Genomic DNA, 13,802 nt, shown 5'->3' on the forward strand with positions numbered 1-13,802 from the left:
AATACATTTTTCCAACCATTGTTGTGAATGGATTTTACTTATGCCATCATATAACATAGTAAATGAATGATTTTATTTCAATTTAAGCTCTGTTTGTCAACTAAAATTTACAAAATAACATGTAGCTTGTTGAAAACTTGTTTTAGGATGAAAAGTGTGTCTCTTTTGTTTAACGCTTGATTAAAGTGTGTGTTATTTATTTTTCAGGATAAAGATGAACAAACGAGATTGGAAATGAAGCACAGAAAAGAAGAGGACGATTTATACAGGAAATTCGCAAGACAAAGAGAAGAAGAAGACAAAAGAATGAAGGAAGAGTTCAGGGTAAGACTAATCCAATCCAGTTAAAATATTCATCTATAATGGAAGAACCTATTGTACGATTGTACCTAACCTCATTCTAAATAGATCTTGTTGAACTAAGTACACCAAAGGTGTGAGATATTAAATTAAAGGATATATTATTTACACTATTTAATATATATATGATTAAACCTGAAATAATAGTTCATTAATAACCAGTTTATGCTTTTATTTTTACTTAAATACAAACACAAATAGTTTTTTTTTATTTTTGTAAACTTTCCAAATTTGCAAGTATAAAATTATTACCTTCTGTAGCATATTCTGAAATTTTACCATCACAAGGTACACTACCAGTAAATTACAGATTAAACATGCTCTCTCATTCTTTTGGTTTAACTGAATCCAATTTTATTAAGGTTTGTTTGTCTTTGAGGGCTTCTGCAGAGGGTGTCTTCTTGTTACCTTTTGTATTTATACTGTAGTACCAAAGGAGCGTTTGATAGTTAAAGCGATGAAAAACCAGATGCACTTATGATTTACAAATTATTTAATTACAAACAATAAATATTTAATTTGTAAAATAATAAAAACTCAAATATGCAATGAAACGTAATTGAACTAAGCATATTCCATTATACTCTAGATAAAGTAGTACTCGTAGGCCTCCAGCATATTCCTCACCTCCAGTCATTGTAAACCATTAAAAATTTTTGTTGAAAGCTCACCGAACACGAGATTAAAAATATACAATACTCTAAACCACATAAAATTGGTTTTGAAATGTTCTCTTTAAATTTCAATTACGTAACCCAAAGCCCCAAAGTCATCAGATGGTGTCAGTATTTTTGGTGATCACAATTAATTATAATATACTACCCCCTCATTCTAAAAAAAAGTGAGCTTCTGCTCTTTTGTTTTTTTTCTGCACAGTATTTCTTTGACTGAAAATCCTGATATAATTGAATCTATATACGTTACATGTTTCATTTGCGCCCACTAATTTGATAGAACGCCTGGGCGTAGAAACTTGGTAGAGGTGTCTAAGAAAGGTCTTGGTCTGTAGATGAGCAAGTAAAAGAGAAACAAGGTAAAATTCCTTGGGGCTCTGCCCCAGCGGCCTTTAAAAAAATGGCTACATCTAGTCTGTATGGGATGTCTACTTCAGTTCTTCAATAGTCCATGGTTCAATCCTGTTTATCTTGCTTCGTTTACACAGGACGAGTGGGAGAAGGAACTGGAGAGACTGACAGATCGTTTCGAGAGAGAATTACAGACAAAGAGGAAACAGTCGGACGCCAAAGTGTTGACATTGAGGTTGCAACAAGAACGGTTAGATCTGGAGAAGAACATGACCATCCGAAGAGACAAGAAAAAGGAATCGCTGACGAGGAAGCTGCTGGAGCATGAGAGGTAAAGACTATTGAATCTTTGAAAAATCTCTTTTTGAGTTCTGGTTTTCTTACAAGGCGCAAATTAGATTACCTTTTACTTCGTGTGCAATAATTAGACAAACGCACAAAAGTTTGGCTTCTATACAGTGTAAAAAACTGAACATAAGGCCCTCTTAATTCCATGCGATGTACACACTACACTCTAATTTTAGTTGGCTACAATCTCTACAACAACATTGTATAGAAATACCTAATTCCCATGCCTCTGCGGTGCACCGCAAAACAATTGTTCTCTTTTCTTCTTGTCTACAACTGTGATTGTAATTTGCACGGTGGTTTCGGCACCGGAAACGCTGGTAATCAGCTGTGAGTCTGCATCTGCAATGCACCGGAAGTAAAATATTGGCGACAATTGTTGTTTCAAGTTATAATTGTTTGCTCGGTCACAGATGCGTTTGACTCGTGCTCACCTGGAAGTGAGTGCACTCATTGTTGTAACATTATGATGTTTAATTGATCGAAGATTAATGCGTCTCATTGTTGTTATAACTTGGTTAGTTGCTAGTTGCGATGTGGAATTTTTCTTTCTATGATTTTATTAAATTACTATTAGTTTTCTTATTCAATTTATTCTTAATTTTACCTGAAGAATCGTTTACAAAACTTTTTCTTAAGAAAGGTGTTGTTGTACAAGTGTATACTATAGTCTATTTCTTAATCAGTCCCTTCCTCTTATCCCATTGCTAACTGTAGGAGGTTTCTTCTACAGTACTGAATAGTGGATTTACTGAACAATTTAAAAAACTCAGTCAAGTTAGGTAGTAACATTGAACGTACATATATAGAAAAGTTTGTTAAGCCAAATAAATGTTATATTATTTTTCAAAGTACTGCCTTTATTTTTTAGTTTTGTTTGGTTTAATTTAATTTAAAGAGAATTTGATAACATCAAAGACAATCTCTAAACAAATATTCTCTAGAGAGAGAGAGAGGAAGAGAGGTTTCAGACCAATCAGCTCTATTCAACTCCTTACTTGAGACAGACAGCATATGTAGATGTATCTAAATATACATATGAGATGAGTGTATAACTGATCGGATTTGTTTATCATTGTTACTGAATGAGATCAGCTGCTTTTTCTAGTCAAGATAATAATATATTAGTACCGGAGGACCGTTCCTTGCTAGGTTGTGATTAATGAGGTGAGGTTTGGATGTTAAAAGAACTACCCTCTGACCACGGATCAGTTTGGACACACGTCGTGTGCATTCATGACACTTCAATTGGTTTTAATCGTGAAAATCCAAAATCCGCTGACATGGTGACTCTTAGAAGTTTGAGAAATTGCAGTGCGCTGACGTTCTTCCAAACTTCGAGCAGCAATTCGTCGACACTCCTGCTCAAGATGATCGGCCTGTTGTTCATTATTTTGGACGGCCATAAGATTATTATTTCTCTCTTTTTGCTCTTCGATGCGCGACTTGGCCGAGGTTTTGAGAATTTGGTGAGATGTGTGAACTGGTTGGAACTGGCTCGGTTGTAGACGTCAGACGAGGAAATTTGTTTCCTGAGGATCGATTGTAGCTTCTTTACCTTTTGGATTATTTATATTTGCCTCGGAGGTCTTCCGCGTTTCATTCATTATCTTGTAAATTAACCTTGAAAACATTTAACAGTAATATGTATGTATAAGTGAATATAACTATTCTCTGAAACGTTTAGTCTAAACTAACCAATACAGTTGTTTTTGTTTACACCTAAATCAAAATGATGACAGTTTAAATAATCTGTATCAGCTGTTTTTGTAAACTTCAGCTACAAAGGTATTCACGATAACATGGGCACTTTGAAGGGCTGTAGGACAGAAACTGGATTTTCCCAGCCTTGTGACCAACTCCAATCGATTTCTCGTGGCAAAATACCCCATATGTAAGAAAAAAATTAAAAATCCTCGGACAGAAAAAAAGGTTTGTCCGTACATGCGCTTGTTGTAGATTATAGGATTACTTAATTTCATCACTAGGATGTAAGATTACTTATCACAAGCTAGTTTAATGACCATTGCAAGCTGATTTTGACCCAATCATGTTTGATGCAGGGCAGCGACAGCGGCACTCGTAGAGAAACAGTCTCGTGAGATGTTGGAGCTCATCAATGAGAAGCGTAGTGAGTACATGATGGCGGAGTCCCTGTACCTGGACGAAGGGGAAGGGTACGCGGAGGAATCTCTGATGCCGTACCCTAGTCAAGCCCCCCTGCCAGCGCCCCCCCTCGTCAGTAAGTTCCAGATATACAACGATCCCTTGGAGTTCGCACACATCGACCAGATTGCCATCTCGGTGAGTTTCAAAATTGTACATAATTTAAGTCCTCTCTTCCTTTGTACCTTCTATGTGGGTAATCGAAAGTGTATTCAAGTCATGTGTCATTGAAAACGGATGGTTTTGGTGTGCACACTATGTAAAAAAGTAGTCTATAAAACCTTTGGTATTGCAATGCACAAAACTAAATAGAATGTAAATAAAGAATGGTTTGATTGATCTGAAAAAAATAACTCATTTTACTGAATACTACCAAATTGTTGTGTTCCGAAGTTAACACACTGACTACCGATTGTCCTCAGCCCTGTGATAAACCGGAGTGTGACAGCTGGTATTAAAAAAGTTTATTGATTTTTCAAAAGATAAAAAATAAAAGTGTAAACGCTATATTGTACTATTAACATTAAAACCAATCAATATCAAAATACCAATCAATCAGTATTAAAACCTTTTTGTTTTATAGGTAGCACAAGAAGATCAGAAGACGTTTACAGATCTAGTCCGCCAACTTGTAGGAAGATGTGGTTCCGACATAGAGAAAGCAAGGTATTTTGCTTACAATACGATAAGCATCAGTAGTGGCAATAAGAACTCCACAGACCCCAAAAGATGAAACCCTCTCGGGTTTAGAAAAATTGTAACAAATTGGAATTAGGATTGTATGTGAACATTTTTGTTCACAGTAATTTGTCTGCATGTTGTTATTGGTACCAGTTGACCAATTGTAACCAATTGTTGACCAATGCCAGCTACCAAAAAGCTGAAAATATTCATGCCAATATCAAAACTGTTGTTTACATTGGCTGAGTCTCAGTCTCAGTTCAACGACTGAGGATGCCACATATTAGTATGGGAGAAACGTCTAGTATTGTAAATAGTGTAAATACTAATTTAACGTGATAAGATTAGCGGCTTAAGCATTCCATGTGCTTGAAAAGCACATCAGTATGTTAAAACAACACTGTGCCTTTTCTTATGTTTTGTTTTCTATTTGGACTATCTAAAGAACGCCATAAAAACAAATTTTATTAAGGCCTTATAAATGTTTTTTTGGGAATACAGTTGACTCCCTCTTATCCGGACTCCTTGGGACCGAGGCCAGTCCGGATAACGGTTTTTACGGTTAAACTGACGTCCCAAAAAGTTCGTTAAAACGGACCGTTTAAATGCATACTGGGACAGTATTTGACTTAAATTTTGGAAAACAGTGTTTTTAGACACGTGATCGATGGTCTCAAAAACCTTTTCCACGAGAAAATTTGTTTCAGTACCGCCCACTTCCTGCCGATCTAGTCCGGTTAAACCGATGTGCTGATAAAGAGATGTCACTTCTACTGAGTCTAGTCCGGTTAAAACGATGTCCGGTTAAAAGGTGTCCGAAAAGAGGGAGTCTACTGTACAATGTGTTGCTCAAACAATGTATTAAAGTGGAGGTAAAAATTTCAAAATGGGCTACAAATCTATTTGTAGTTTTTTAAGCATAGTGAGTGGTACATTGTAACATTACTAGTCCCTACTTCTCACATATTCAAATTATCAATACAATCTTAAAACGGCTTGATAAAATGTTTTTTCCCTCAGAACAATATTCCGATGGATAACAGTCAAGAACCTGAACACGATGACGTTTGATGACAATCTACGAGGAGACACGCCAATGGGACTCTTGCGAGGGATCAAACATGGAACAGAGAGTTATCATGTTCTCTTCAAACGCCTTTGCAGGTTTGTACATTTTTCTGTAATATTTTTCTGTAATTTTTAATATGGGTTGGATCCTATTTCATTTTTATCTCTTAAAAATCCATTGCTGTGGCCGCATCTATCTAACTGTAAGTCAATGCCAATGACTTATGTCAAGTCAAGCGACACTAAATTCAGTTCGAGTTAAATTTTTGTATGTTTACTTAAATTTTTTGGTAAAAATAATGTGTTAAGAAAATATCAGAATAATTAACCACACTTCTGATTCATATGTATATACCTTAGCTATTACTTTTGGGTACTGAAGAAGACATAGCCTAATTATTTTGAACCAGCTGCATCCAATGTTTCAAATAGACACAGTTGAATGAGCCCCTCTCACAGAGTAGGTATTCTATTGTCAAAATTCGTTTCCCTCCTTAGATTTCTAAGCTATGATAGAACAATGCTACTGGCATAGTTCACAATAAGCTATCCTTTTATTTTGGCCTGATTAAAAGGCTGGTGTATACAGTGGGAATCAGTAATTATAATCTGCACACTCTGTGTGCCACAATTAGTGGCTCGATTTAACTGTGTGCTTTGATTCTAAAACGGTCTACAACTTTAACAAAAGGGTGGAATGTCTACTTTTATCATAGTCGAAGTACATGGCTAAGAATACAGAATTTTTATTGGGTTTTGAATTTTCTTAAGGATATCCGATCTATATGACCAGCTGTAGCCAATAAAATAAACGGTATCAGCATTCTGACACATACTTTCTCCCATAAGTTTGTCAACAACCTTTATCATGTGTAAGCGGTGAGAGTAAATATACGGAAATGGGATTTATTCAATTTTGTTCACAATTTAAAGGACTACATACTAAATTTTTATCAAAATCTTTTGGGCCATTTTTGTGAAAATCGGATTTTTCCGTTATTTTATGGGGTTTTATGGGAAAATAACATAATTTACAATAACTTTTGAACCATAATTTTTACAGAAATGGGATTTGTACCATTTTGTTCAGAATATAAAGGACTATATAACATACCAAATTTTTATCAAAATCGTTCGGGCCGTTTTTGGGAAATTCCTATTTTTCCGTTATTTTATGGGGTTTTATGGGAAAATACCCATTAAAAATAAAAAAATTTAAAAAATGAAAAAACTATCAAACTTTTAAGGATCATAACATACTATGTTAAAATAAAACCGGATTTTTTTCTAAAATCCTATTTTTCGTTATTTTATGGGGTTTTTATGGGAAAATAACATAATTTACCATAACTTTTGAACCGTAATTTTTACAGAAATGGGATTTGTACCATTTTGTTCAGAATTTAAAGGGCTACAACATACTACATTTTTATCAAAATCGCTCGGGCCATTTTCGAGAAAATCCGATTTTTCCGGTTTTTTATGGGAAAATCCCCATTAAAAATCAAAATTTCAAAAAAATGAAAAAAACGCCTGGAGATACTATGGATTAGAACCTACATACCAAGTTTCATCGAAATCGGACCACAGGTGTAGTCCCTAGCTCTGTACACATCCAGACACACAGACACACAGACACACAGACACACAGACACACAGACACACACACACACACACACACAGACATCACTTTGAAAACCACTTTTTTGGGTCCAGGGGGACCCAAAACGGATATATCCACTCAAAACTCAAACTCGAAAATTTTGACGAAAACAATACTTTCTCCATATACCATGGTATAGGGGGAGAAAGTAAAAATAAAAAAAAAACTAGCTAATTGCACCTGTAACATTAGGTGCTACTGCCAAAATATTAGTACCGACAATGTTAATATAATCTCTTTTGAGCTGAATTTAGCATTTTTCAAGCAGTCAACTCAATGGTGATATAAATGGTGAGTTAGTTAATTTGTTTCTCTCATGTTTCAGCTATGCAGGATTACACTGTGTGGTTATCAAAGGTTACTCCAAGTCAGCCGGTTACCAGCCGGGCGTAAGGTTTGAGGACAACCGGTTCCGTAACTCATGGAACGCTGTGTACGTCGCTGGCGCTTGGAGATTTGTCCAATGCAATTGGGGCGCCAGGCATCTAGTCAATGCTAAGGAAGTGCCTAAATCAGGCGGAAAAGGGGGAAAATCTGATAGTTTGAGGTAATTTGGAAATTTTATGTTTTTTGTATTAAATGTGGTATATTACGTAATATCCCATAATCAGAACTGTTTGAGCATTTTTGATTTGATAGTTTAGTTTGTGTAACGGGCAGTCGGAATGGTAATAATTTTCCGGTTCAAGTTAGTGAACGGTGAAAAGTTTATCGTAGCAAAATACTATGCCTCGTCCTACATCCAGGAGTTAGGTGTTGTTTAGTCTACACTCTGCCCTCTCGGCTCTGGGGTCTCACAGCCCAGTCAATGTAATGCAGCTGTACATTCCCCTTCCTGTCAGTGTAATTATATTTTCATTAACCTTGGCCTTATTCAGTATAGCTTTGTTAGAAATTGTTATACGTAGGTTAAATTTTAGTCATGTATTTATTTTGCCTGCCCCTTAAGCATAGAAAGTAAAATAAATTTTGACTGATTTGAAGATTTTTGTTATTTATTAAAATGTTACAACTGCACAGTATTTAAATTTGTTTATAAACTAAATACATGCTTATGTTGTTATAAGTTATAATTCGTATTTCTATGCTGCAATATAAATTATTAAATTTTGTATTCTCTTTAGTGGCAATAAAAAAGATTGAATTCGGTTTTGGTATTGTTTTTGTAAGAATTGAAAATTCGTTTATAAGGTTTAAGTCTTGATTTTTAATGTTGTAGAAAAGAAAGCCCTTATTGAAAAGGGGAAGAGTTCAGCTAGCTTACATTAAGATTAGAGTCCAGGGGCTAGTAAGTACATTTTAGGGAATTTTGTTATGAATTCAGCGTCGACATCTTCCCTACCTTATCACACTTAAATAGTTAACCTCAAACCCTGTCTTTGAAATTCACTCATGAATTATTCAACACTTCTTATCTGACACTCAGAAATTTCTCTTCTAGGTATGAATACGATGACCACTATTTCTTAACAGATCCTAGAGAATTCATCTACGAGTTTTTTCCTCTTCAGTCGGAATGGCAGTTGCTGAAGAACCCAATCACTCTGCAGGAATTTGAAGAACTTCCGTTTGTGAGGTCGCTGTTTTTCCGTTACGGACTTTACTTTCCCGACACCCACACCAAAGCTGTAATGTTCACCGACGCTACAGGTAAGATTATAAACAAAGTTACTAAAAACTTTTACTTGTTGTGAAATATTTTTTTAATTAATTGGTGCTGAATTAGTCCTTTAATATAACTGAGTTTTTAAAGTGCTCTCTTTGTAATACCAAAGAAACTTATACGATCTGAGGAAAAGCTCAAAGCAATTTTTCATGGTTACAAACATCAGACTCTACTCATTACGGTCATTGGGCTTGAAAAACACAATTCTTACTTATCAACAACTACAACAACTACTACAATTATTTTAAAGAACTTTCTGATCTCTGTCACTAACAAGCATAATATCATTCTGTGTTAAGTAGTGCACTGTTTTTTCAGGCGCAGCAACTGTACGGATTGCGATGCCCACAAATATGCAGTCCAGTCTGATATTCCACTATAACCTCAAGTTTTACGACAGTGACGGAGACAGTTACGATGGTGTTAGCCTAAAAAGATTTGTGATGCAGGTAAAGTTTACGTTTATATCTTATTTAAGTAATTTTTCTTAACACGTTCGCGGCGGCATGGGAGCGATCGCTCCCATACGGAACCCTAATGCCATCCTGGTGGGTGCGATCGCTCCCAAGCTGCAATGCAGTACGAAATGATTTTATTTTTAAGCCAGGATTAGAGCTAGAAATCCCCGTAAAATCCCCGTCTGGCAATCTCAAAAATCTACTTTTTGTCCCGTCTTTTTCCCTCCATTTGGCAATACAATTCCAATGGGACCGGCTACCTTCCAAGCAGTGCTGCTATCTGTGGGTGTTTAGCGAACTACGTCAACTCTCGTTGTAAAGCAGGACATCCTCGCACGTTATTTGCTATTCGTCAGACTGAAATTGGAAAGCCAATCACACGCAGTAATCGGGTTTGTTTGGCGCTGAGGGCTGCGCCGCACTGGGGATACGCCCGCCATTTGACGTGCCGCCGCGAACGTGATAATACAGTATCTTAACTGTGCAGACCTGTATTTTAGACCTCAAGTTAAAAAAAAATAATAAAAAAACGGAACATGGCCAAAAAACCTGGTTTTTATCAACAAATTAATATCAACATCTTAGAAGGTATGATTTCAAATATGTTTTGTCACACCATCTGTTTGTTTAATAGATAATATCAATCGATAAGTTTTAAACGTAAAGTAAAACTTTTTTTAAAGCATAACTTTATGACACTACTTACTGTACTGTACCATCCATGTGCACTTTAAATTGTAGCCCATGTCAATTCCATAAGATTAAAAAAGTAATTAAAATTAAGTAAAAACAATTTTCAAAGAGAAACCATTGGCCTTGAAATTACAATCATGACCCTTACTCTTTTGCAGTCTGTGGTTGGAAACATTGTGGCGTTCCGTGTGCACGCGCCCAGTAGTGGTGCGTTCCTGTTGGACATCTTCGCCAACGCAGTCACGCCCAAAGAATACCTCACAGGTGAACCGATGAAGTTCAAGAGTGTTTGCAAGTTCAAGATAGCTTGCGAGGAGTTACAAACTGTGATGGTTCCATTACCGGATTGCGCCAGTGGAGAGTGGGGTCCGACTAAAGCAACCAGACTGTTCGGACTTATACCAATTACGCACCAGGTGAGTCCAGAGATAGGTTCCGCCTTTACATAGATGAAATCATGGGAAGAATTACCAGCGGAGCATGGTGGGGCAATGGCTCCTCAAAATATTTTCATAAATATTAAGTTTTTCGCTTAACCTTTGGAAATAATATTTTCTAAAAAACACTACTGTACAATAAAACTTAAAGGTTGGTTTTATTGGCTTTATGAAGAAACGTGTATGGTGTTACACATATTTCGTATTCTGTTCATACATCTTGTATGTAGTAGAATAACTGTTCCCTGCATGACTGTGTATGGCAATGGAATGATAACGCACTGATGATCTATGTTTCCCACCCCCATTCTCATCATACCGTCACATTGAAGGAAACAACAAGCAACTACAGTGTGATGTGTCCTTTGATTTATTTTGCATAATTTGTTGGTTTAATCTATGATTGTAGCTGTTGCTTTGATGAAAAATATGAGATTAATTTAATTTAATTAATTAGATACTTTTATAAGTACCTACTTCAAACAATTAAGTATTTTCTTTGTTCATTGTTAAATACAGTATTGCAATAACTTGATTCAACAATTATGGTATGAATTATTGAGAATTTATATTTATAGGGAAAAATATTTTCAAAGTCCAAAATGAAAGCTAAAGTGATGCTTATCTAATGATTTAAAAAAAAATGTCTCCCACCAAATATTCTACAATTTTGCATATTTCATTTTGTAAAAAAACTAAACAAAAAGCTATTCATGCCTCGTAGCAGAAAAGGTGTTTATTTATTTGATGAGCTCTGAGAAAAACATTTATGTGATTTGCTTGTAATTTATCATTACAAGTTATTTGAATTGATTTAAATTTCACTTAACACATGTGAACATCGATTTTTTTGTTTACTTCTTTTGTTTTGGGCTTTAAATTACTCTGACTTTACTTAAGTCACTCTTACTTCACTCAAGCCATGTTTTTCCTAACAACTTACAAATTTTCAGGACGCACTGGTGTTTGCTGGTAGAGAGCTGGAGCTCCAGTTCCGAATGTCCCGCCCGCTCACTGACTTCATGGCGACGCTTCACAAGAACGGAGTGGAAGAGAAGAGGCTGTCAAAGTTTGTGTCTCACGTTGTTTCAGACGACGATATTGTTACCTTCTTCATAACATTCCCCGAGGAAGGACAGTACGGATTGGACATCTACACCAGAGAAATGGGTGGTGGGAGTTCGGAAGCAACGGGGGAAAAACACCTGCTCACTCATTGTTGCAAATACCTCATCAACAGCTCAAAAAGAAACTAATCTTTTAATCTCTGCGGCATTGTTGATGATGTCGCAGTGGAAAAGTGTATAAGTCCCATGGCTAATAAGTTTAACCCTTGACTAACAACTCTTTTATTCCCAAGAGAAATTGTCAAAAGTGTTGGCGACAAAAACAAATTGTTGTGCTTGTTGTATTTGACGATTTTGTGAAGCAAATAATGTAGAAGTGTTTCTGTATTATTACCAATTTTAATTTTACAGAGGGATCTTATTTTCGTAACTGTGTCCGAACTTGGGGTATTAAAGCAGTTACTTGAGTTTTTGTAATTTGTGAATTAGTAATTTTTTTATACAAAATTTGATTTTGGCCAAATGGTGTTATTCAGAATTGAAAGCAGGGGGTAAAGACTCTTAGGTATTAATTCAAGTTTTAATTTAAATAACTGTCAAGATAACTTAACAAATTCAATTTCTTATTCTTTGTTAAAAATGTGTTATTTCCTGAATCCTAGATCTCCTCTAGTGATTTGAACTATCTTTAATATCTTTATAATACTTAATAGTGGCTGATTTTAGTTGATGACCGTGGTAACTTATCATATATTTTATGTTTGAGTAACATGTTGAAATTCTATAGTTATTTTAAATTTTATAAGTTACCACTTGTTCTGTTATCACAATTTGTTTGAGAAGTTTAGGTCAATAAAACAACTTGAATAATTATTTTGGTGATTATTTGTTATATGTTTAATTTGAAATATATTTTAAGTGATTTTTTATCAAAGAATGTTTTACATAACAGATAATATTGTAACAGGTTTATATTTCAATAAATAAAGAGTAGATTAATCAACTACAATTATTTAATGTATTTGTATTTGACTATAGTACTATGTTTCAAATTTCTGTACATTTGAGTGCATGGATTACCCCAAAGCTATTGTTAGGAGAACTTAATTATTTAAGATGTGTTAATAGTGTAACTAATGCTGTATATAGAAAAATAAATCGATCATAATATATTGTAATTTTCCCAAGCAATATTGAAATATACAAGCAGATTTTTCTTAAACCCTAATTATTGAACATTTTGAAATAGTACGTTTGTAAGTTTGTCACTTGACAATAAAAGTTTAGTTGTAGAAAATAGGATGTATTGAGAGTTAACGGTACAATAATAATCAGTTAATGTTAAAACAATTTGTAAATAATAATAATACATATTAAGAAAAGAAACAAAAGATATTTATAGAAAACATAGGTTTTTTAGCTACTGTTATTTATCTGCTTGTATATCATACATTTGCTTTTATTTATATATTTTGTACATTATGAACAAAGGGCAAAGCATTTTAATGCTGCCAGTGATCAGTAAAAAAAAACTACTTCTTGATGATTGACAACGAATAAATATTTAAACTGTGCCTAAAACATTCAGTCTTAACTAATCCATTTAATCAGTCTAACTTAAAATAACCTAGAGTTTGGAGCAAAATAATTAATAATCCTACCAAAGTTCACAGAATAGTTTCAAGCTGCAAGGTTTCAATAAAAATATTGTATAGTCAGTTTCACTATGAGACATACCTTAAAAAAAGATTAATAAACTCCTCACCACTGACTTTGCATAGGCTACTTAAATATCAATGGATTGGTGGAAACCTTTAATTTTATAGGTATTTTGAGCTATTTATTTAATTTATCACTCAATTAAGCACAGTGCATTCAGTTTCAAGAACAACCTATGTACACTAGCACGATTTATTGTACAAATAAATAGTCATATTGTAATGTTTTTATTCAATAACCTTGTTTTGCCCTTGACCTGCATGTATTAGGATAGTTTCATCATTGACTTATGGATACTATCAAAGGGTTGATCCTCCAGTGAGTTAGTTGAAGGTGGCTGTGATTAGTAACTTAAGGAAGTATTTACTTGCATTGCAAGTCCTTCAAGTAAATGAGTAGTTACTCACAAGAAATAAAATAAAAAAATCACAAAAAATTCACAAGAGGTTAC

At 34.7% G+C, this 13,802-nt stretch overlaps 1 protein-coding gene across 1 annotated transcript; it reads left to right on the plus strand.

The window, feature by feature from the left end:
* The first annotated feature begins 212 nt into the window (after window positions 1-212).
* Window positions 213-13,577, plus strand: LOC128997072 (hillarin). Its single transcript, XM_054422649.1, has 10 exons — window positions 213-324; window positions 1,523-1,716; window positions 3,797-4,037; window positions 4,483-4,565; window positions 5,601-5,744; window positions 7,637-7,858; window positions 8,753-8,961; window positions 9,296-9,426; window positions 10,287-10,544; window positions 11,519-13,577. The coding sequence occupies exons 1-10, from the start codon at window positions 235-237 to the stop codon at window positions 11,819-11,821; spliced, it is 1,875 nt and encodes a 624-aa protein (XP_054278624.1). The 5' UTR covers window positions 213-234; the 3' UTR covers window positions 11,822-13,577.
* Window positions 13,578-13,802: the final 225 nt, after the last annotated feature.

Source organism: Macrosteles quadrilineatus, unplaced genomic scaffold (genome assembly GCF_028750875.1).
Source record: "Macrosteles quadrilineatus isolate MER2022 unplaced genomic scaffold, UCM_ALF_1.0 Scaffold_6__1_contigs__length_79288215, whole genome shotgun sequence".
NCBI classification, from domain to species: Eukaryota; Metazoa; Arthropoda; class Insecta; order Hemiptera; family Cicadellidae; genus Macrosteles; species Macrosteles quadrilineatus.